The sequence below is a fragment of the Gekko japonicus genome, unplaced genomic scaffold (genome assembly GCF_001447785.1).
Source record: "Gekko japonicus isolate JY-2015 unplaced genomic scaffold, Gekko_japonicus_V1.1 scaffold1004, whole genome shotgun sequence".
NCBI classification, from domain to species: Eukaryota; Metazoa; Chordata; class Lepidosauria; order Squamata; family Gekkonidae; genus Gekko; species Gekko japonicus.
This window is the reverse complement of record NW_015161430.1, coordinates 465,769-489,071: the sequence shown is the minus strand read 5'-3', so window position 1 is coordinate 489,071 and position 23,303 is coordinate 465,769. Positions and strand designations below refer to the sequence as shown.

At 45.2% G+C, this 23,303-nt stretch overlaps 1 protein-coding gene across 1 annotated transcript in view; it reads right to left on the bottom strand.

Moving 5' to 3' along the window:
- Positions 1-23,303, bottom strand: part of FER1L6 (fer-1 like family member 6) — a 160,532-nt gene that overhangs the window by 111,771 nt on the left and 25,458 nt on the right. The window contains exons 2-6 of the mRNA XM_015428956.1: positions 12,050-12,132; positions 9,103-9,232; positions 7,314-7,368; positions 5,271-5,402; positions 3,988-4,050 (exon numbers count right to left, since the gene is read on the bottom strand). Coding sequence (XP_015284442.1) covers positions 3,988-4,050; positions 5,271-5,402; positions 7,314-7,368; positions 9,103-9,232; positions 12,050-12,132 — 463 coding nt within the window. The remainder of the gene's footprint in view (positions 1-3,987; positions 4,051-5,270; positions 5,403-7,313; positions 7,369-9,102; positions 9,233-12,049; positions 12,133-23,303) is intronic.

The window sequence follows — 23,303 nt, the reverse complement described above, 5'->3', positions numbered from 1 at the left end:
CGGCCCGTGTGACCAGGACCTTTGACTGGCAATAGCTCTCCAGTGTCCCAGGCAGGGGTCTTTCACATCACCTACTACCTGATCCTTTTAACTGGAAATGCCAGGGATTGAACTTGGGACCTTCTGCATGCGAAGCAGAGGCTCTTCCTCTGAGCCACAGCTCTTCCCTAAACTACACTGCACACTCCAATGTGGAAGATCTTCCATTCACTGTCATTTCTACGGTCCATGAACCACACTTGCAGTTTTCTGAACACAACTAGCTATTCGAATAACTGTATGCTCCAAACTAAAACGGAACTGAACACTAGAGTCTCCTCTCTCATTCAAAGGCTCATCTGCCGATTTGAAACCAATATGAAATTCAGCCTGCTTCACCTCGCTGTGTCTTTTCCTGTGATGATCATCTTATTCTTCATGTCCTAAAAGCCGGACCATTATTGGGCTATGACCTTGTAGGACTTCGTTTATTCTATACCTACAGAGTAATAGAACTAAAGATTCCTGCCTGCGGTAATATAATTTCTTCTTGCTGAGTATGTATATATTTCTTCATTCTCTCTGTTTTATTTTGTTGACACATTTTATTTTAAAAGCAACGGAGTAAGGCAGCTAAAATAAATCTGATTACCAGAAGAGTGACTATTATCACTGCAGTAGGTTAACATTTCTTTGAAAAGCTCCACTTCCTTGCAACTCCCCACCGCAATCAAAGGACAGATCCTCCATCAAGGCAAATCCCAGGGCCTCAGTGGCTTCTCAAGGAGCCGTGATTTAAATTCATGCTTGCTGAGAATCTGTCCTAATTTCTCGAGCTTTGCACTTAGTGTCTAATCTTAAATTCTGGTATAATGATGAACTATAAAGCAGAGAAAAACAAATGAGAGGAATCTATCTGGTAATGGGCTGTTATAATCATCATCGCCTTTTTATCACGACTAATTACTACAGTGGCAGCCCCCATGCCAGTCACAAAAGCATCAAAACCAGGTCATCCTCAGGCAGGGTAGGAGTCTGTTTATACTAGGAGGGCTCCTCAGGTATGCAGAAAAATATGACTTAGTAAATTAACCAAAAGGAAAAGATACTTTGAACAAGCCACTGGAATTGAAGAACTGTGTGCCAGACCAGTGTGTCGAAAAATTGGGTTCGGGTCTGTGTTCACTAGGCATGTAAGCCTCAGCTGAACCCAGACAAGATGGGGATAATGTTGCGTTGGAAGGTGGAAGTTTTGGAGGAAATTACGGCTACAATCCTAAGAGCATTTCCTGGGAGTAAGTCCCAATTAATAAAATGGGGCTTACTTCTGAGAAGACTTGCTTAGGATTGTTGCCTACATAACCTATATTATTTATTTTTATTTATATAATTTATAAGCCACTTTGATCCCCAATGGGGATCCAAAGCAGCTTAAAAATACTCATATTTTACTTATATTCTGTTAGATGGTATAGATTTGATTTAGATAATGAGTCTACAAATGTTATTGGATCTTGCTTTGTTAATGGAAGATCAGATACGCACAATCCTAAATAAAGCATTGGTTTCCAGCTAAAAAAAAAAAAAGATACAAAGTCACCCCAGAATGATTAGATGAGGGTTCAGCATCCATCTGCAGGCACTGGAATGGTAAGAGTTGCAGCGAATCAAGAGCCTAATTACATGTTATGTTTTTCCCTGGGTCCTCCCCAGGTCTGTATGACTGAACACATATTTTGATTTCCATGCTGGGAACTTAATCCCAGGAACAAGCGGTCAGATTCAGATTGGGACGGAAGTGCATAGCAAGAAGGGGGTTCAGTTGAGTTGCCACTTGCTCACTGCCAGTGGGCAGTCCCCTGCATCCACGCTCAGTCTACCACCACCCATGATTTGAGGAGTGGAAGAGTAAAAAGGGGGGAGGGAAATAGCACTGACGGTGATGCTCTAGGAATTTAATGTCTGGGGTAAAGACCATACAGATTGGAGGTATTCCTAGCATCACCTAAAACCGACAACATATTCTCCAAAGTTCTAAGTAGAAGTGATGTCACATCTTCCATGAAATTTCCCAGTACCTATGGTCTTTACTAAAGAGATAGGGGAAGTTCCTAGAGTGTAATGGAGGATGTGACATCAACTCCCCTGAAACTCTACCCTCCACAGGCACTGCCCCCCAAATCTCCTAGAATTTGCCATTGTAGGGCCAGCAACCATAGGCTTCAGTCTTCCCCTCTGTGCAGCCTTCCTAACCTGAAATGGCCCTGGGGGGCTGGCTATTTCCTCTATTGGGGGCTCCAAATACACTAATGGAATACACATAACATTCCCCAGTGGAGCAAAGCATCTCCACAGAGTCATTTCAGGAAGGAAAATGGCACGTGAGGAAGAATTCCTTGCACACCATGCTTCTAATCCATACTGGGCCTGCACATGCTAAGGATTAAATTCTCTACACAGAACGCACACTACATGTTTGATCACATGCACCCAGAACACAGAGGAAACATAATGCATCATTAGGCCCTCGGTTCAGGGGGTTAGAAACAGAGAGAGATGAGAAATTAACTCTTCAAGCTCCTGAGAGCTTCTAGAACCTTGAAGGGGGAGATGTAGGTGTGTGTGTGGGGGCAATGCTCCCTCTAAACTGTGGAGTCCTGTGAGCAAAAATTCTACTTTGTGAGCTACTGGCATTAAAGTTGTGAGTGAGTGATTTGGCTACTGCATAAATCCGTTTACTCTGGAGCCATCCTTCCTGAGATAAGACAATAATGTGTGAGCCAGAGGCTAAAAAACTGTGAGCTAGCTCGCACTGACTCATCTTAAAGGAAACACTGGTGTGTGTTCCAGCTTGTTTCATCCTTATTTACATGTGTGATTCCACACAAGCCTCCAGTTTGTTCCTTCTAAAACTGAACTTCATGGTCTCATGCCTATCAGTAGGGTCATGGAATGGGGCTACCCACACATAGGATACTGCTGTGTTTTGGGGATTTGGGGCATATAACTTACCAAAGCAGAGACACAAAGCACATAAACTAATTGTAGCCACCTGTCCAGTTTTTCTTCAGTTGTGTGGGAATGTCCTAACAACAAACCATTATTATCAATGTCATCCATGCACTAAGTGGGAGAAACAGAATGTTGACTTAACTGGAATCTATATGTCAGTGCTACATAGCTGCGGTCACATGGAGCATTAGCCACGCTACAGAGACAGAAGATAGGCAGATTTTCCGGGTGCAGTCAAACCGCAACATCTGGGAAGCGTAGAGCTCCCGTGGCTAACCCGAGGCTTCCCGCTGAAGATGCGCCATAAAAAACTAGTACCTCCGAGGTACTAGTTTCCGGAAACCGCGGGGCAAGGGCAGGCGTCTGATCACGTTTCCGGTGGTCGGTCGTGGCATCCCGCGCCCGCCCATGTCCCGTCGCGAAAAGGGTGGTTTTTTTCCAAGTCTCCACGGGATGCGCACAAGCACCCAACGGCGCATGCGCACACTTTGGTTAAAAAAACCACAACCCCCACTGCGCCGCTTCTTTGCCGCGCCGCAGGATTGACGTATGATCGGCACCTCCCCCCGAACCACGGGACGTCGGCGGGACATTTGATCCGGCGGCCGCGCGGTAGTTCGCTCCGGGGCAAACAGCCACGCCTCCAGCCCCGCCTCCCCCCCACGATATCCAGCCCATGTGACCAGGGCCTATGTAAAGCATTCAATGCCCATCATTCATTTCTTTCTTATCAGCATCTCCTGAAAAGCACTGTGGTTGAAAGTGCCAACAAGTCGCAGCCAAGTTATGGCAACCCCATAGGGCTTTCAAGGCAAGAGACAAACAGAGGTGGTTTGCCATTGCCTGCCTCTGTGTAGCAACCCTGAATTTCCCTGGTGGTCTCCCTTCCAAGTACTAACCAGGGCTGACCCTACTGAGGTTTTGAGATCTGACAAGACCACCTTACAATGTAAATATCACCATTCATTGCTCCCACATTCAGATGCGTATACTCACAGAAATTTTGATGATTTTGTCAAACAGATGTACTTGAGGCCCAAGGAAGTCAAACACAAAATACTGAGAGGGAGAGAAAAATTGAAAAATATAAAGTTAGTGTATTATGATTATTTTACCATTGAAGTTTGTTAACAAGTTATGAGATTTACATTAACAAGCCCTCCTCAATTTCTTGAAGGCAGGAATTGGGGGTGAGTGTCCATCCACCATAGGCAAGCAATGACAAGCCTACCAGCTGATTAAAAGAACTTATGTCTTTTTACTTAATGATATGATGTATGATGAGACTGTTAAAACTAATATGATCTTATGGGCACAGAATGTAAGCCATAATATTGAATTAGAACAATGGGAACAAATATGGAAAGAAAACATTAAGATAACGAAAGCTACTGCATTTAAAGAGAATATGTATAAGATGCTTTACAGATGGTATATAACACCTGATAGAATAGCTAAAGGGAATAGTAAGTGTTCTAACAAATGCTGGAAGTGTTTATCTAGTACAGGATCCTTTTATCATATGTGGTGGCATTGTGATGTAACTAAGAGATACTGGAGATGGATTCATGCAATAATGCAGAAGATATTGGAATGTACAATTCCATTTACTGAGTATACTACCTAAAGACTTTGAAAAAAGCAACAGATATTTAATAATCTACTTCACTACAGTGGCAATAATGCTATATGCCAAATACTGGAAGGCACAAGATGTACCAAAAAAGCAGGAATATAAACAAAAACTGATGGAAACAGCAGAAAGTGATAAATTGACATTGTTGATAAGAGGATCCACAAACTATACATTCCAGAACACATGGAGACGCTTCTATAATTGGTATAATAGCGCAAATTATTGTAACCTAAAAATGTAATCCCTAGAGCAAAGTATAGGTTAGAACATTGAGATAGCAGGTACAGATGTTAGTTTTAAGATATAAAAATGTGAGCTCATAGAAAATAATGATACGTGATATTGTACTAGATAGAGAATATCTAAGAGGCAATTCTTAGAAACTTAAGCATTTGATACCCCCATTTGTGTTATATGTGTGTATGTTTGGTTTGGCTCTTATGAAAAAACAAATAAAATTCTACCCTTTGAGGGTAGATTTTTATTAAAAAAATGAAATGCAAACAGGGGATCAAATGATTTTAAAATCATATTTATTTCTGCTTTAAAATAGAAAACACACTAAGCTGGTACATCAGTTTTGCAGCTTCCCTAATTTTGCTGCGGAAGATAAGGACGTTGCAGGAAGTAGAAAAGCACATACTTCATTGTAGAAGGGTGAATTGGTTCCCTCCTTGACTGTCGTCTGCTTCTTTTCATCCCCTATCTCTATAATCACCACTGGATCGATGTTTTCGCCCACGAGCTGCCGAGCTTCAATGATGGTTATGGCAATCTGTTGGGGTGAAGCACAGCACATTTATTTCACCGCCTGTTTGTTCGACCATTTATTTGTCATATTATCTGAAGTTCAAGGCAGCTTTTCAGAAGATCAGTCCAAAGGCATAAAAATCCAATTAAATAAAAAAACATGGAAGTACAATTAATCTAAGAACCAGCTGTCAACCTAGTTGCCCAGGGATAAGAAAAAACAGCAATCAAAACAGATTACTTAGCAGAGGCCCTGCAAAAATAAGCCAGTTTGATAGGCCCTGGGAATGGCCAGGAAGGAAAACAACTTTTGCACATCTTTTGGTACTACATTTCCACAGCACTGTTTTACATAAATAAATAGATACCACCTCAGGGACCCTATTTATGTGGAGAGGTGACATAGAAATGTTTTAAATAAATAAATACTGAAATGCAGGAATGTTATCGAATTTTGCAGATTTCGGTAAGAAAATTTCAGATCTTGCCATTGGTTCGTCTGAAGCCATTTTGCCCCCAACCATACTTACTAAATTATCTAAAAATATGTTAATATTGACACCCCTTTTTGCAGCAGGTGTCTGTAAATAGCATTTTAAAAAGACACAAAATTGCATACTTTGTAAAAAATGCATTAAAGCATCAGTATAGCATCAAAGCCTTGACCTGGATAGCCTGGGATAGCCCAATGTTGTCACATCTTGGAAGCTAAGCAGGGTCAGCCCTGGTTAGCATTTGGATGGGAGACCACCAAGGAATACCAGGGTCATTATGCAGAGGCAGGCAATGGCAAACCACCTCTGAACATTTTTTTGCCCTGAAAATCCACAGGGTCGCCATTTATCAGCTGTAGCTCGATGGCAAAGACAAAAAAAAGTGTAAGGATGTATAAGAGGGCCTCGGCTCATGGCCAGAGCACCTGTCTGCATGCAAAAGGTCCCAAGTTCAATCCCTGCCATCAACTAGCAACTCATACAAAAGATCTTTTTGCCTGAGACCCTGTCAGCCAGTCTGTTCTGAGTCGCTATAAAGCAGGCTCGCCTGTGTGTTCAAGAAACACATGAGTCAGCAATAAAACTGGTTAAAACAAAAAGACTTCCAATGATAATATATAAACAGAAACAAAAACAAGGAAGAGAATATTTGTACATCCCTATCGAAGGGTGGGGTATAAATCCAATCTCCTCTCCTCCTCTCCTCCACCTTCAAGACTAACAAAATTTGTGGAAGGGGAGGAGCTTTCGTGAGTCACTGCTCACTTTCGTGAGTCACTGCTCACTTCAGGTACTGTGTATCTGAAGAAGTGAGCAGTGACTCATGAAAGCTCACACCCTACAGCAAATTTTGTTAATCTTTAAGGTGCTACTGGACTCTTACTCTTTTCTACTGCTACAGACAGACTAACACAACTACCCATCTTGATCTAGATCCAGGTTGGAAAACTCCTGGAGATTTGGGGGTGGAGCCTGGGGAGCACAGGGACCTCACTGGTGTACAATGCCGCACAATCCACACACACCCAAAGCCAATGTTCCCTCTAAGCTGTGGAGTCCTTTGAGCAAAAATTCCACTTTGTGAGCTACTGGCATTAGAATTGTGAGCAAGTTATTTGGCTACTGCATAAATTAGTTTGCTCTGGAGCCATCCTTCCTGAGGTAAGACAAAAACGTGTGAGCCGGAGGCTAAAAAACTGTGAGCCAGCTCACACTAACTCAGCTTAGAGGGAACACTAACCCAAACCATCAATTTTCTCCAAGGGAACTACATACCTGTAGTCTAGAGATGAGCTGTAATTCTTGGGGATCAACAGGTCCCACCCGGAAGCTGGCATCCCTGCCAGACGTAACTGGGCACATGGGCTCATATGGCATGCAGTTCCCCATCGGACTTGATAGCACCCAACCAATATAACACTGACCAGTGGTTTGTACTTTACCTGATAACTCTGGGATTTTGGCTCCCCTTCATGGATCTTCGACACCACTTTTGCTCTGTTTATGGTTCAGAACACAAGGACATGCATCAGCGTTCAAGAAGAGGTAGCTTTTTTTACAGTGTGACTTAGCTTAGCATATTTCCCTACTGCTTTCAGTAACAGTTAAAATTGTAGTATACTATCACCAGAGATAAAAGTTCACCCAGGGGACAGATAAGGGACAGTGAAGGGCCCATAATTCAATGGCAGAAGAGATGCGTTGCAATGCATGTATAAAGGTCTCGGGTTATGTCCCCAAAAAGGTCTGAAGGGCTAGGTAAGACTTCTTCCTGAGACTCCGAAGATCTAACGTAAGGAAGAACACACAGCCCTAAATGGGCTCAGTCAAAGGTGGCTTCATTTGGGCCTGTCTAATCTGCCTTATGGGTAAATGTGTGGAAATGGGCTGCTGAAGCTTTTCACGGCATGGAGGTAAAAGTACATCACCTGATAAATAAGATCCCACATCTAGGCTGCTGGCAACTCTACCTTTAATTAGAAGCCTGAGTAAAAAGAAACGTTTTGGTCTGGTCCTACAAGAGAGTAGGACGGGCACCAGGCAAGCCTCAAGGGGAAGAAAATCCCATAGGTAAACGGTGTCACCACTCAAAAAGGTCTGTCCCTGGTGACCACCTACCTCACCTCTGTTTTCTGGTCAGACCTCCTTTCAGTACTTCCTTTTGGCAAGGACTAGGGTGGTGGTGGTGGTACACAAGCTTATCTATTTTCTCTCACCGATACACACTGATATATACATCTATATGGAGGTATTCTGTTTCTGTTTGGAAACTGTTTTTCAACAGGAGAGTTAAGTTTTTAATCCCACTGCTCCTCCAGGAAGCTCAGAGTAGGACACACAGTTCTCTCAATTACATCTTCACAGTAGCCTTGTTGTGAGGGAGTTTAGACAGGGTAACTTTATGAGGTAGTTTAAACAGAGGGAGGGAATGTAGGCACAAAATGGCTGCCTCCGGAGGCAGGACCAGCTGCAAAATTTCACTCAGTCACACAATGAAGATCCTTGTGCTGTGGTGGCAGCTGCTGACAAAGCAATAGCTACACAGCCAATCAAATATCCAGCGGCTAATCAGAAGCCCCACAGGGCACACCCCTACCTGGCCCCACCTGCTTTTCTAAAAAGACTTGCGAGATGCCAGGAAAGGTGTCAGTGGGAACCAAGGCCCCACACGCTTAAAGTGCTGGACTAAGACTGTCACATATTAGTTGGTCCTTAGAGTTGCGTCATCCAGCCCGAAAGGGGGGGGGGATTGCTGTGAATCCCTGCTTATTATCTCGATATGTGTCTAACTTCACTTTATAGCACTGTCTGTCTCTGACATATAAGAAATATCGCTACGCTGATTTTACAGCCACAGCGATAAAAGTGATTTAAGTCAGCAGCTGCCCTTCCACTGACACTGATGAAGTCTGACAAATTCATTAATTTCTTTCCCCCCCCCCCGTGACATCCTGTCCATCCTCCACGCCATGCAGTGCAGCTGTGCTTATTCCTAGTTCTCCTTCCATAACTCTCCTCTACCTTAGACTTATTTCTGGTGACAGTTTTTTTCTTCTTCCTTTTCTGACAATACTTTGCTGATAAGTACATCCCCCTGCAGCGTGGATAAGAACAATGACTTCTAAGAGACAAGTTCTTTCAAGTATATTCATTTTCTACCATCGGCTGCATCAACAGCAACACTACAGCCACCCATACTAGGAGCTATTTTGTGCTTCAGCGGAACAATACCTCTTCTTCCAAGACCCTGAGGCACCAAAGCTACTGGTAGAGGCCGCATCATCATATGTAATTTCTCCGTCTTCCCCTTCTTGACCAATAGGAATCTCTTGATTCAGGCTGTCAGTGTCATCCTGATCACCTAGTTAATGGAGGGGGGAAATGAACTTGTCATCTGTAAGTGAAGAACCTAGCACAGTAGTCTTCAGTTTATGGGTCGGGACCCTTAGTTGGGTTATGGAGCCCTTCGTATGGGGTCACAGAGCTTATTGCGTGGAAGGAGCTTTCTCCATATGTTACCCCAAGGGCACTACGGTTGGGGAGTTGTCATCTCCTGGAAATTCCAGGCCCCAGAGATGTTAAATTTGTGGCAACCAGGACCAGGGCATTTTCGGTGGCAGCTCCTACCTGGTGGAAGGAGCTCCCGGAGGAGATCCGGGCCCTGCGGGACCTTTCTCAGTTCCGCAGGGCCTGCAAGACGGAGCTCTTCCGCCAGGCCTTTGAGTAGGAGCCGCCGCCACTACTATTCCACCATTGCCTTCTATGCACCATCGTACTATTACCACAATTGTCTGGATCCCACTGGGGGGCGAGGCGCCCCTGGCACGAAGTGGATGATAGATTTCAGGAAGCTACCGCTGGGTTTAAGATCTACCCATCTTTGTTTAAATTTGTATTGTAAATTTGTTATTGGATTTTATTGTTTTATACTATGCGTTTTATTGTTATAATCTTGGCACATTGTGCCTTGTCAGCCGCCCTGAGCCTTCGGGGTAGGGCGGGATATAAATTCAAGGATAAATAAAAATAAATAAATAAATAAAATTGTATGGACAGCAAAGGTGCCATGACTCTTGTCTCTCTTTGTATGCATACAAAGAGAGGCAGTAGGATGGCAAAGGGATGACTCCTGCCTTTTCTTAAATATGGTACACCTCATGTGCTTGGCTTGATTTCCTGTCACTAGATCTCTTGTTCTGCTGTCCATGGTCCTGGCCATGACACGGGTGAGATCATAATCCCCTCTTCCTGTAACGTGACCGCAATAGCATGTGACTTCCTGGCATGTGGTTGCCTCTCAGTGGGAACTGTGCTAAATGGGTGCCACGTATGAAAGGGCTGAAGATGACCGATTACTGGCTTGCCAGCCACAAGTATAGCATAAAAAAAGAGATGATTTTGAATTTCTCATCCCTGCTGTTTGACCTGAAGATCCCTGTTTGAATTTCATTTCTCCCTTGTGCAAATTGAACCTGTGTTTCTGTATTTTTTATAACTTTGTTCATTGCCTCACATGGAGTTTCTCCTGTAAAATGTACATGTTTCAATGTTATTTTTATGCATATAGAGCAGCATTATATTGTGATATTATTTATACATGATATCCACCGCAGGTATAAAGTAAAGGTAAAGGTTCCCTTGCTCGAAAGCCAGTCGAATCCAACTCTAGGGTTGCGGTGCTCATCTCCGTTTCAAAGCCAAAGAGCCAGCGCTGTCCGAAGACATTTCCGTGGTCATGTGGCTGGCATGACTAGACACCAAGGCACACGGAACGCTGTTTCCTTCCCACCGAAGTGGTACCTATTTATCTACTTCCAATTTCTTGCTTTCGAACTGCTAGGTTGGCAGGAGCTGGAACTAGAGACGGGAGCTCACTCCGTCATGCAGCACCCGGGTCTTGAACTGCTGAACTACCGACCTTCCACAGCCTGCAGTTCAGCATCTTAACCACTTGAGCCACTGCAGCTCCTACTGCAGGTATAAATATCCTATAATTGCATATAGAGAGGGGAACCAGCATAATGCAGCCTGATCTCACCAGTTCTCGCAAGCTAAGCAGGGATTACCACGGTAGGCTCTGCAGAGGAAGGCACTGGTAAACCACCTCTGCTTCTCACTTGCCTTGAAAGCTCCTTGCTGGAGTAACCATAAGTTGGTTGCAACTTGATGGCATTTCCGTATGTACATAATTGCACATACAACCCATATAACGTATTCCAAAATATAAGCAAACCAACAACATGGGGGTGACTGACACCGTTTGACAAAAGTACAAGCAAATATAAAAAGAAATGAAATAGAGAACATTTGCTTCTCTTTGGTGCAAAACCCTCCTAAGACGTTTTGGCAGTGCCCATAACTTGGCATTCCATCCTCATCACCAGTGCTGTATCTCTGTGCACTGGTGTCAGCTATGCTGCCATGAGTATGGAGATGTTTTCTAATTGCTTTGCATTCCTTCCCATGCGCTTAATTGCTTCAGAGCTGTAACGCTTATCTTTGATGTCGTACTGGTGGAGAATGTGGTGTCTATCATCCGTGGGAGCTTCTCCGTTCCCAGCTTTGCAACCGTTAGAGAGACCAACAGTATCCCGCGCGAGGGAGCACACCTAATTGGTTATTGCTGGGGGGGAGCGCATACGAATGCCCTATATCCTATTATGCGCATAGGTATCCCGCCATTCCTAACAGTGTTCATGTTATCGCATCTATGGCTTTTCAATAAAAGTAAAACCTTCCTGGAAGCGTGTACTTCGTTGCTTAGCTGTGGGTCCTGACAACTGGGCCTGAGGCTGAAAACTTTAAATAGCCAAGTATTATTGCTGAGCATCCCTCAGCAACATCTGAAAACCTTCCTCTAGCTTAAGTAGCTTTCCACAGACACTTCCATCAGAGGAAAGCTTCAGCTTTTGTTGGTCAGAGTGTTAAGATACACAGCAATGGATGCATTTTTAAGGCCCATTCCATGGCATGAATATCTAAGGCAAGCTAACCCAAGGCACCTGACCCTTGAAAAGCCTTCCATCTGGAAACACAAATCTAGGCTGATGGTTCTGGGCAATTATGTATAACACACTTTATCTGAGGTTCAACTGAAGGAATTGCCCTGTGACGTTAGGACTAATGACATATTATGCTTGCTCTTTGTTTGGTGTAATATTGATCTAGTAGGTCTTACCCACGGCTCCTTTGTTTGCAATCGTTAACCCCTTGTCTCCTTTTTTCTTCTTCTTCAGCTTTATTCCAGCAAATAGCCCTTTTCTGCAAAAAAAGAAAGAAAACAAAAAACACCTTTTTTAAAAAAAATCATAGAAATATTATAAGCAAACCGTTCTCTCTAAAGCCAGAACTGACTTTATTGAACCAGACACTGAGCTTTACTTATTGGAAATGCCTGCATTTTGTAACTGCCTTTCCTTAAAAAAAATTACTTCCATAGCTAGGAACAACAATATAATCCCACAGGCACATTTGGGATTTTGAGAGGGAATGGTGAATGTCACCCCAAAACCAGCCTCCGCAAGAGGTGGAGCCAAACCCAAATTGGCTTCTGCAGGAGGTGGAGACAAACAACAGTCCCCTTATACCTCCTGGGAAGAAGGAAAGCCTTTGCCCCCCCAGTCGGAGTAACGAGACGGACAACAGTTTGGATCAAACAAGGGCCACTTTATTAACTATATACAGTTTATTAACCACAAAACGGCAAGGCAGCATTTCCTAAGTAGCGGAACAGATAAGGCAGGTGTCAGGCTGACCAGCCTCCTTGTCTAATATGTGGGCGAGCCACCAACCCTGGTCTTGAGCCATTAATCTGGCTTGCGACCAGCAGCCTAGCCACTGGTAGCCTCCCAGGAGCGCCTACCCCTGAAACCATACAGCTTGCAGAGAGGAGCTTACCCAAGAGGTTCCCAGAGGAAATCATCATTCACCGCCCAGGGCCTTAATAACCCACAGGCCGTTCCTGAAGACCCCCCGGTTCCCAAAACAAGGAACGTCTTAAGGTGCTCACCATTTCCGCTTCCTTATCCCTGCACTATTCTGCCAAAGTGACCAACCTATTTAACAGCCACACCCCAACCCGTTGTTCCACTGCCCCAGTGTAAGGTAGGCAGCAACTGCCTGGGCGGGAGCGGAGCCGAGCCTAACTAGGCTGGCTCCTCCCCGCCCATGCCCCAGCGCTCAGCGCTGCGGCACTGTTGCCGCCACGCCCTCCTCCGTGGCGGCAAACCAGCCCCCAGCCACCATGCCTTTGGCGGCAACCAGGAGCTCCCGAAAGGAGAATGGAACCAAACACTGACTAAGGAAAACCTATTTGCTTACTGGTTCTCCTGATCTTCCAGTGGAAAATTCTTCCATTTGAATGAGGGCATCCAATAACAAGCCCTGCCTTACAATAGTCCCATCCACTTTCTGAGAAGCTCAGTGGGAGCCAAGGGAAGTACTGGTGGGTGCTGTGGTGCCCATGGGCACCACGTTGGGGAACCCTTATGTAATCAATGAAAGAATCATAATAACATCAATAAAATAATTTCTAACAGCATCAGTACATGATAATGGCAACTCTGACTGGCATATTCAGCTCATGGAGACATCGGATTCTATGCTTTACATTATTGCCCCAGTCTGGTTATATGGATTGGGAGCTGCGGTGGCTCAAGTGGTTAAGACGCTGAACTGCAGGCTAGGAAGGTCGGTAGTTCAGCAGTTCGAGACCCGGGTGCCGCATGATGGAGTGAGCTCCCGTCTCTAGTTCCAGCTCCTGCCAACCTAGCAGTTCGAAAGCAAGACATTGCAAGTAGATAAATAGGTACCACTTCGGTGGGAAGGTAACAGCGTTCTGTGTGCCTTGGTGTTTAGTCATGCTGGCCACCTTTACCTTTACTTTAGTTATATGGATTAGGCCATACGATCATGGAAGCAGGCTTAGAACCGTGCAATGGTCCATTCTGTTCAGTACCATCTTGCTTGCAATAGCCATGTATGGGAAGCCCTTGAACTAGGGCATGCAATTCCCCCAACTAGGGATGTGCATTCGGCTGTATCCGAGCCGAAAAAAATATCCCCAAAAATACCTTATCGGTATTTTTCAGGTATTTTATCAGCCCAATACAGATCAGAGTCCAGTGTCGGCTATCCAAAATAGCTGTTCCCAGATATATATCCCTAGCTGGAAAGGGGTATGGAGAGTGCCCTAAAGTCACAGCAAACCTTTGGTGACCCCATAGGATTTCCAAGGCAAGAGACCAACAAAGTTGGTTTGCCATGACCTGCCTCTGAGGAACAACCCTGGACTTCCTTCCTTGGTGGTCTCCCATCCAGGGCTGGCCCTGCATAGCTTCTGAGGTCTGATGAGATTGGGCTAGGCTGGGCCATCCAGGTCAGGGCAGCAGGATAGGACATTATGCATAAAAATTGTGGTTGCGCACATGGTTCTTCAGCATGCTCCAGCTTCTGGCTATGCTCCAGTTTTAGATAATCTAAATCAAGCATCTGCAATTTATGGCTCTAGAGACAAATGGGGTTCCACACAAAGTCTAAGAAAACGAAATGTTTATGGATATAAGAGGAACAGGTAGGATCCTGGAATAACTCATTTGTGAATGAAATGACAGGCAAAAAAAATTGTAGGGGGATAAAGGGCTACTATAAGGAAGGGCAAGCAACGAAGAATAGATTCTTTTGAATTATGGTGCTGGAGAAGACTCTTGAGAGCCCTTGGACTGCAAGGAGATCAAATCAGTCAATCCTAAAAGAAATCAACCCTGACTGTTCCCTGGAAGGCCAGATACTGAAGCTGAAGCTCCAATACTATGACCACCAAATGAGCAGGGAGCACTCACTGGAGAAGACCCTGATGCTGGGAAAGATTGAAGATCAAAGAAGAAGGGGACGGCAAAGGATGAGATGGTTAGACAGTGTTATCGAGGCAACGGACATTAAATTAAGCAAACTCCGGAGCACAACAGAAGACAGGAGGGCCTGGTGTGATGTGGTCCATGGGGTCACGAAGAGTCAGACTCGACTGTGCAACTGAACAACAAATAAGGGCTACTTAGAGACCCTTTACAGAAAGGGTAGTGGTGAACAGTTGCCAGTAATATGAACCACGTGCAGATGTATGCCAGTGCACTAAAATGATCACAGCATTCTCCTGTATATATTTATTACTTAGTAGGGAACCTCGTGAGTGCCACGTGCTAATATTTGCAACAACCAGTGCTTGGGCTGTGGAAATGGATTATAAATCAACACATTTAAATTGTATAGTTCCAGTTACGTAAACATGCTGTCTTTTATGAGATCTTTGCTGAACTCTTGTTCTGAACTGTGACATACTGTGGCTCCTTAACAGAGGCTGCATGCCTTGTTCTAAATACCTCCCATCAATTGTTCGGGATGCTGAGCAATGTGTTGGATTCTCACTGGATATATGTGACACGAGTCAGGTCATGGGTGCCTAGCTAGAGTTGCCTCCCTTCAGGTGGTTGCTGAAGATCTCCTGGGATTACAACTGAGCTCCAGGCAACAGAGATCATTTCACCTGGAGAAGATGGCTGCCTTGGAATGTGGACTCTATGGCATTCTACCCCATTGGAGTCCTTCCCCTCCCTAAACCCCGCCCTCCTCAGGCTCCACCCTCAAAATCTCCAGGTATTTCTCAACTCAGAGCTGGCAACGTTATGCCCAAACCTACCTGTATTCATACATATGATGGGGGGAACTCACCTTCAAAGCATTCTGTGCAATTCTGGTCACCACACCTTAAAAAGGATATTATAGCTTTGGAAAAAGTGCAGAAAAGGACAACTCGAATGATAAAGGGGTTGGAACACTTTCCCTATGAGGAAAGGTTAAGGCGCTTAGGGCTCTTTAGCTTGGAGAAATGACGACTGAGGGGTGACATGATTGAGGTTTATAAGATTATGCATGGGAAAGAGCAGGTAGAGAAAGAGGTACTTTTCTCCCTTTCTCACAATACAAGAACTCGTGGGCACTCCATGAAATTGCTGAGCGGTCGGGTTAGAACGGATAAGAGGAAGTCCTTCTTCACCCAAAGAGTGATTAACACATGGAATTCACTGCCACAGGAAGTGGTGGCAGCTACAAGCATGGACGGCTTCAAAAGGGAATTAGATAAGCATATGGAGCAGAGGTCCATCAGTGGCTATTAGCCACAAGGTATAGATAGGGACTCTGGGGCAAGTGATGCTCTGTCATCTTGGTGCTTGGGGGGGGGGTCAACAGTGGGAGGGCTTCTAATGTCCTGGCCCCACTGGTGGACCTCCTGATGGCACCTGGTATTTCTGGCCACTGTGTGCTACAGAGTGTTGGACTGGATGGGCCTTTGGCCTGATCCAACATTGGCATCTCTTATGTTCTTATGTTGCTATGTTCAGTTTAAGAGAACTGTGAAGGGACTACAGGCTTCCCTTCTGCACTGTTTTTGCCAGCAGAAATAGCTGCGAGGAGGCTGTTTAACCCTTCCATGGAGCTGAGGCCATTCCCGCTAGTGAAAAGAGCACAGGAGGGAAGCCTGAAGCCCCTCCCCCCAGTGTTCCTGAGCTGAACAGAGCGATGGAACTCTTTGAAGGTTAGTTTCCCTGTTCACAGGTGTGACTATATCAAGTCAGACACCTGTGACCAGACATGTCATGCATATTGTGTATTTAGGTCCTCAGTCTCCCTGCCCTGTTGAATTATGGATCAACTATTCAGAGCTTGGCTGCTGCACATGAACACTGTCGGAACAGAGCTTATGACTTTAACTGGGGAAGTGGCATTATGATGCAAATACTTGTTTTATAGATACTGCATACTCTGACAGGTGTACAGCAATGTGCCATATGGTTAATGCTGCTCAAATTTTTTTAAAAAAGAATAAATTATTTCAAACACCCCTTGCATCATGTTCCGACAGCACTGTGCCTCGCTTTTAAGTTCCAAAGGTACAGCTTTTCAGCGGTCTTTCCCCCAAAATCTATATTACCCTTCCTATATGCCATCCCATTTCTATCACATATCTGCAGAAGACATCTGATAGTATCTGGCACTTGTCTTACCAATTGGATGGTTGCTACTGAAAGTTCAGTTTAAAACAAGCCTGCAAAAACATATTTGGTCTGTCTAAAAGGCTGGTAGATGTGTCAATCTTGCTGAAACTTGGATTAAATTGAATGTTTCACCCTGTTGAATTTTTCGCTTTGTAATTAAACTCTTATGTCTGTATGTCTGCTGAGGAATTATTAGAACAGGTCGGTTGCACAATACTATTCTCTTTACAGTTCGGCTGAAATGGGAGTGAAGAGGGGATGCTTTTTTGAGCACTTCCACCAGCTGCAAAGACCCCTCTCCCTCTTGTGGGGCAACTGCTCAAAGGACATGTGTGTGTCCTGAAAGTGTATACCCATTCTGCAGAGACACTTACCAACACAGGCACGCGAGACAGAGCCACCACAGTGCAGCAAAGAGAGATGAGCCCATAAAGCTGCCTTCTACTGAGCCTGACCTCTGGTCTATTAAGGACAGTCTCGTCTGCTCTGACCGACAGTGGCTCTCCAAGGACTCAGGTTGAGGTCTTTCACATCACCTACTGGAGGTGGAAAGCACCATCAAGTCACAGATAACTTATGGTGATCCCATAGGGCTTTCAAGGCAAGAGACAGACAGAGGTGGTTTGCCATTGCCTGCCTCTGTGTCACAACCCTGGACTTCCTTGGTGGTCTCCCATCCAGATATTAACCAAGGCCAACCCAGCTTGGCTTCCGAGATACGATGAAATCAGGCTAGCCTGCAGCATCCAGGACAGGATGATCACCTACTACCTGCTCCTTTTTTAAATTGGAGACACCAAAAATTGCATCATGGGTCAATGGCAGTTTGACCTTTGAGCATGGCTCCTCTAAGCTAACATAATTTAGAAGGTGGCTGTGCTCCGTTTCTTACTTTAATTCAGGAGGGTTGGGCAAGAAGAAGGCTCCCACCCCATTGCTGCTTTCTGCCAATCAGCCGAAGCCCTTTCAATCTCTGCAGGAGAGGAGGGAGAGGGGTGGCCGTGGGTGGCTGCTCTTGGGGGTGGGGCTTTCCCCACTGGCCAGCTGGCTGGTGGCAGATTGGAGCCCCTAGAAGCAGGAGAATCCCCGCCCAGACCTGGGGGGTGGCAACCCTAGATACCGGCAAGGCTTTTGATCGGCCATTGGAGATTTGATTGGCCGTACATATATTTTAAAATGTTGCTTTGGCAGTAGTTGCCACAACAGCACAAGGAGCTTCAGCTGCAACCGCCCTTTTGTGGCAGCCATTTTGTTGGTGCGCCCACCACACTGTGTCAAAACTCCAAAGGTGTCCATAGGCTCTGAAAGGGGGAGGACCCATATCCTAGAGTGTCATGATGTCACCTCTAGGTACAAACTGGAAGTGATGTTGTGATGTTGCTCCCCATCCCCAAAATACTCCTACTAGTTCCCTACGCTTGGCTGGCAGCAGAGGTCATTTCGGGGGGGATCACGTGGGGATCGCAGTTCCCCCAGGTGAGGTACGGGGGGCGGTGCACATGACAAAGCCCCGCCCCCTGCTTCTGGCCGCCCCGCTTCCGGCCCTCACTCAGCCAGGAGGAGGCAGGAGAAGAGGGAGGGTAAGTTGCTTCCTCCCTGCCTCTCCCCACCCCTGCCTGCCTGGGGCCAGGGAGGGCCTTTGTGGGGCTTCCTCGCACTCCCGCCGGCCTTGCAGGTCCACCGCTGGGCCCCTCATGGGGCTCAGCAGTGGAGCTGCAAGGCCGGCGGCGGCCGGGACCGTTGGGGGTGGTGTGTGTGGCCTTATGACACACTTCCGGTGATGTCAGGGTGTGTGGCATATGCTAATGAGTTATGTTAATGAGTTCCCCTAGCTCTTTTTCTACGAAACGACCCCTGGGCTGGCAGCCATGATCCTGCTGTGAACTGTGTTGTCCACAACATGAGCTGTAAGACTCAGCCTTCTAGCTTGTGCTTAGACATTTTTTAAAAAAAACAACAACACATGGACAGCTTAATACTTCAGCAGTATGTTCTTTCCCATTAATATAACATTAATATACCATGACAGAGCAAGACTGCAGGATAAAGACAGACACGTTACAAATTGAAGGGTACGATCTCCAAGTAGGCAAGCACCATCTGTCTAAATGGCTTCGGATTTTCAAGTAATTGAAAGCACATTTATTTTCCTGAACAAAATGTCATGTTTATGGAGAGGAGCAACCTGACTAGATGGATCATCATCGTTCCCCTCTGTCTTTGGCCAGCGTTACAAGAATATTTGAAAATCTGTTGTTTGTTGGTTTATACAAGCAGGAAAGGATAAACTGCCTTAAACTACACGGAAAAGAAAGTCGAGATATTTGCACACGAGGGACAAATAATCCCCTCTCACTAAACCAGTTCATGGGAGGATTCTGCATGTGGTCTCAGTTTACATTGGGGCTATGGCATAGGACAGTGGTGGCGAACCTATGGCACGGGGGCCAGAGGTGGCACTCAGAGCCCTCTCTGTGGGCACGCGTGCCATTGCGCCAGCCAGGCCCAGACCATCATTAAAGTGTCCAATTCTCTGCCAAATATTTTTATGTAAATGAAAGCATTTGGGATTGCTTTCCTTACTTTGTTTGGATCATCTTAAGTTAATGTATGAGTTGTTTTTTCTAAAGTAAAAACCTCAGTATTCAGGTTAAATTGCCGTGTTGGCACCTTGCGATAAATAAGTGGGTTTTGGGTCGCAGTTTGGGCACTCGGTCTCTAAAAGGTTCGCCATCACTGACATAGGAGGAGAGGGGTTATGCTTTCCCCGTGCTATTTTCCCACCTTGAAATGGTCCTGAGGAGCCAATGAAAGGGAAACAGGTGATATATACATATTTTAATACATTAATTAAATACATTAATATTTAATTTAATACATATTGAATTTACTCTTTGCCCCATTGGGAAAACTTAATATGTCCAGATGGGGTCCATGTGAAAGATTCCCCAGTGGGGCAAACAACAGCTCCCCTGGGCCATTTCAGGTTAGGAGAATGGTGCAGGGAGAAACAGGGTTGCCATCTGCAACCCGCAACCCCCAGGAGGAATTGGGGTGGGGACAGCTGTGCCAGCGTTGCATTAGTGCACGACATCACTTCTGATGAAAGCGACGTCATTACGTTGGAACGATGCTCTAAAATTCACCCCAAACTCTATGATTAAACCATAGAGGTTTGGGATGAATCCTAGAGCATAACCCTGATGTAATGACATCACTTATGCTTTATCACTGGAAGTGGTTTTGTGTGCCAGTACACACCATTTAAGGAGCTGCGGTGGCTCAAGTGGTTAAGACGCTGAATTGCAGGCTGTAGAAGGTCAGTAGTTCAGCAGTTCAAGACCCGGGTGCCGCAAGACAGGGTGAGCTCCTGTCTCTAGTTCCAGCTCCTGCCAACCTAGCAGTTCGAAAGCAAGGAATTGCAAGTAGATAAATAGGTACCACTTCGGTGGGAAGGTAACAGCGTTCCGTGCGCCTTGGTGCTTAGTCATGCCGGCCACATGACCACGGAAAAGTCTTTGGACAGCGCTGGCTCTTCAGCTTTGAAACGGAGATGAGCACCGCAACCCTAGAGTCGGACTCGACTGGCTTTCGAGCAAGGGAACCTTTACCTTTACTTTACACACCATTTATCTCCTGCTAGCCTTGGAAGTGCTGGCAGGGAATGGGAGTAAGCATTGGGAGGGACACGTGGCCCCCTGGGAAAAAGCTTCAGACCCCTCTCCCTATGCAACACAGCCTGAATTGGGCCCACATATGCCTCAAACTAGGGTTGCCAGCCTCCAGGTGGGGCCTGGGGATCTCCTGCTTTTACAACTGGTCCCCAACTGACAGAGATCAACTCCCCTGGAGCTTTGAAGGCTGCTTTGAAGGGTAGACTCTATGGCATTGTACCATGCTGAGGCCCCTCCCCTCCCCAAACCCCGCCCTCTCCTGGATCCACCCCCAAAATCTCCAGGTATTTTCCAGCCCAGACCCGGCAACCCTTCCTCAAACATACAGACCTCCCAGAACACATCTGTTGACCTACCCCACAGATATACCTGGGAGAAATGTATCATGCAGTTCAGCCTAAACAAAAGGCTTTCCCCCCCAGCTTAGGTTGGTTCTCAGCAATTGCTAGGTAAGATAGATCTGGCCATTGTCACGTATATTTTTACGACACCATAGATTCCTCTAATGTGCTCTGTCTGAGGCCACTTGAAATATAGTCCAGAAACATCAACTGGTTCAAAACCGCAGCTTCCTGCTCAAAGAGAGCCCATCCGTTTTAGATAAAGCAGGAGGGAAGCTTTGCATCTTCTTCCCAATACAGAAGCAAACTTCAGCCAACCATTTCACACATTATATAAAGGCAAGGCAGTACTTGCCGGCAAGACAATACTCAGCAGGGAGCAAATGTGCCTATGCATAAAATAAACAACTCATAACATTAAAAAATGTGCATCTCACAGCTTTTCCCTGGGTTCTTTCGGTGCACCTGATTCCATTGTGTACTTAACTTTCTCAGGCCTGAAACACTTTCCAGTTTTGTTAAAATGGGTAAAAAATGTCATTTCCTTGTTTGGCAAACTAGAGGCCCAGTGAATGAGCCAAGAGTACATAAGAACATAAGAGAAGCCAATGTTGGATCGAGCCAATGGCCCATCCAGTCCAACACAACGTCACACAGTGGCCAAAAATACCAAGTGCCATCAGGAGGTCCAGCAGTGGGGCCAGGACACTAGAAGCCCTCCCACTGTTGACCCCCCCCCCAAGCACCAAGAATACAGAGCATCACTTGCCCCGGAGTCCTATCTATACCTTGTGGCTAATAGCCACTGATGGACCTCTGCTCCATATGCTTATCTAATTCCCCCTTGAAGCCGACCATGCTTTGTTTTTTAACAGATTATTCTTTTTCATAAACAGCAATGATTTACAAGATAAGCATGAGCAAAGCTTTCAATGGCTTCATACATTTCATACAGTTTGTCGATATTATACAGTTAGAAAATTACCATAGATGAAGAGTGTTTATTACATCGGGTACTATATATTGGGGAGCTGCAGTGGCTCAAGTGGTTAAGACGCTGAACTGCAGGCTGTGGAAGGTCGGTAGTTCAGCAGTTCGAGACCCGAGTGTGCCGCATGACGGAGTGAGCTCCCGTCTCTAGTTCCAGCTCCTGCCAACCTAGCAGTTCGAAAGCAAGAAATTGCAAGGAGATAAATAGGTACCACTTTGGTGGGAAGGTAAACAGCGTTCCGTGCGCCTTGGTGTTTAGTCATGCCGGCCACATGACCACGGAAACGTCTTCGGACAACGCTGGCTCTTCGGCTTTGAAACGGAGATGAGCACCGCAACCCTAGAGTCGGATTCGACTGGCTTTCGAGCAAGGGAACCTTTACCTTTACCTTTACTATTTCTTTGGTAGATAGATGCACTAGTATGGGTTACCATATACATACAAAGTCATTCTGACCACCTCTAGATAGATTTTGTTTCAGCTTATCTGAGATTTTCTCCATTATATAAAGGTTCCATAGCTTTTTGTACCAGAGGTTTACATTTAGCCTACTCGTGGATTTCCATGTGGCTGCTATTGTGGTTTTTGTTGCAAATAGTAACAGAGAGATTCTTTTCTTTTGTGTATTAGATAGGGCTTTTTCCTCTCTGAGATTTAAAAGCAGAGCTTCCGGGGATTTGTCTATCTTGCTTTTGGTTATGATCGTTATTTCCTCTATTATTTTATCCCAGAAGGATGCTACCTCCAGGCAATCGTACCAGCAGTGTATGTAACTGCCTATTTCCTTACACTCCCTCCAACAAAGTGGGCTTGAATTATATGCAATGTATGATATTTGTTGAGGAGTTTTGTACCAGGTGGATATTATTCTGAAATTTTGCCATTTTTGTGTAATTATAGGAGATTTGTTTTCATAGGTTCTCCAGATATCTAGCCATTTATCTTGGGTGAGTTCCGTTTTACACACTTTCCCCCAGTATTTCTGATATGGTAGCATTGTGTTCTCTCGAAAGGACATTAAGATGGCATATATTTTGGATATTACTCCTTTCTTACTTTCGTCTGCATCTCTTATCAATGCTTCAAAAGGAGTTATGGTTTTTCGCAGAATATCCCTAAGTTTTATTTCTGAGCATAGGTGGTTAATTTGGAGATATTGGTACCATGGTATGCTTAATTCATATTTTTGTTCCATTGTGATTTTGTTCATTATTTCCTTGTTTAATGTCAGGTCTTCTAGCGTTGTTAGACCTGCTTCTTTCCATTTTTTATACTCTTTGCATTGTCCTGGCGGGTACCAGGTTTGACCAAAAAAAGAGGAAAACCTTGAGATGACTGGTGTGAGTTTTTTCCTAAATTTGTCCCAAATTGATGG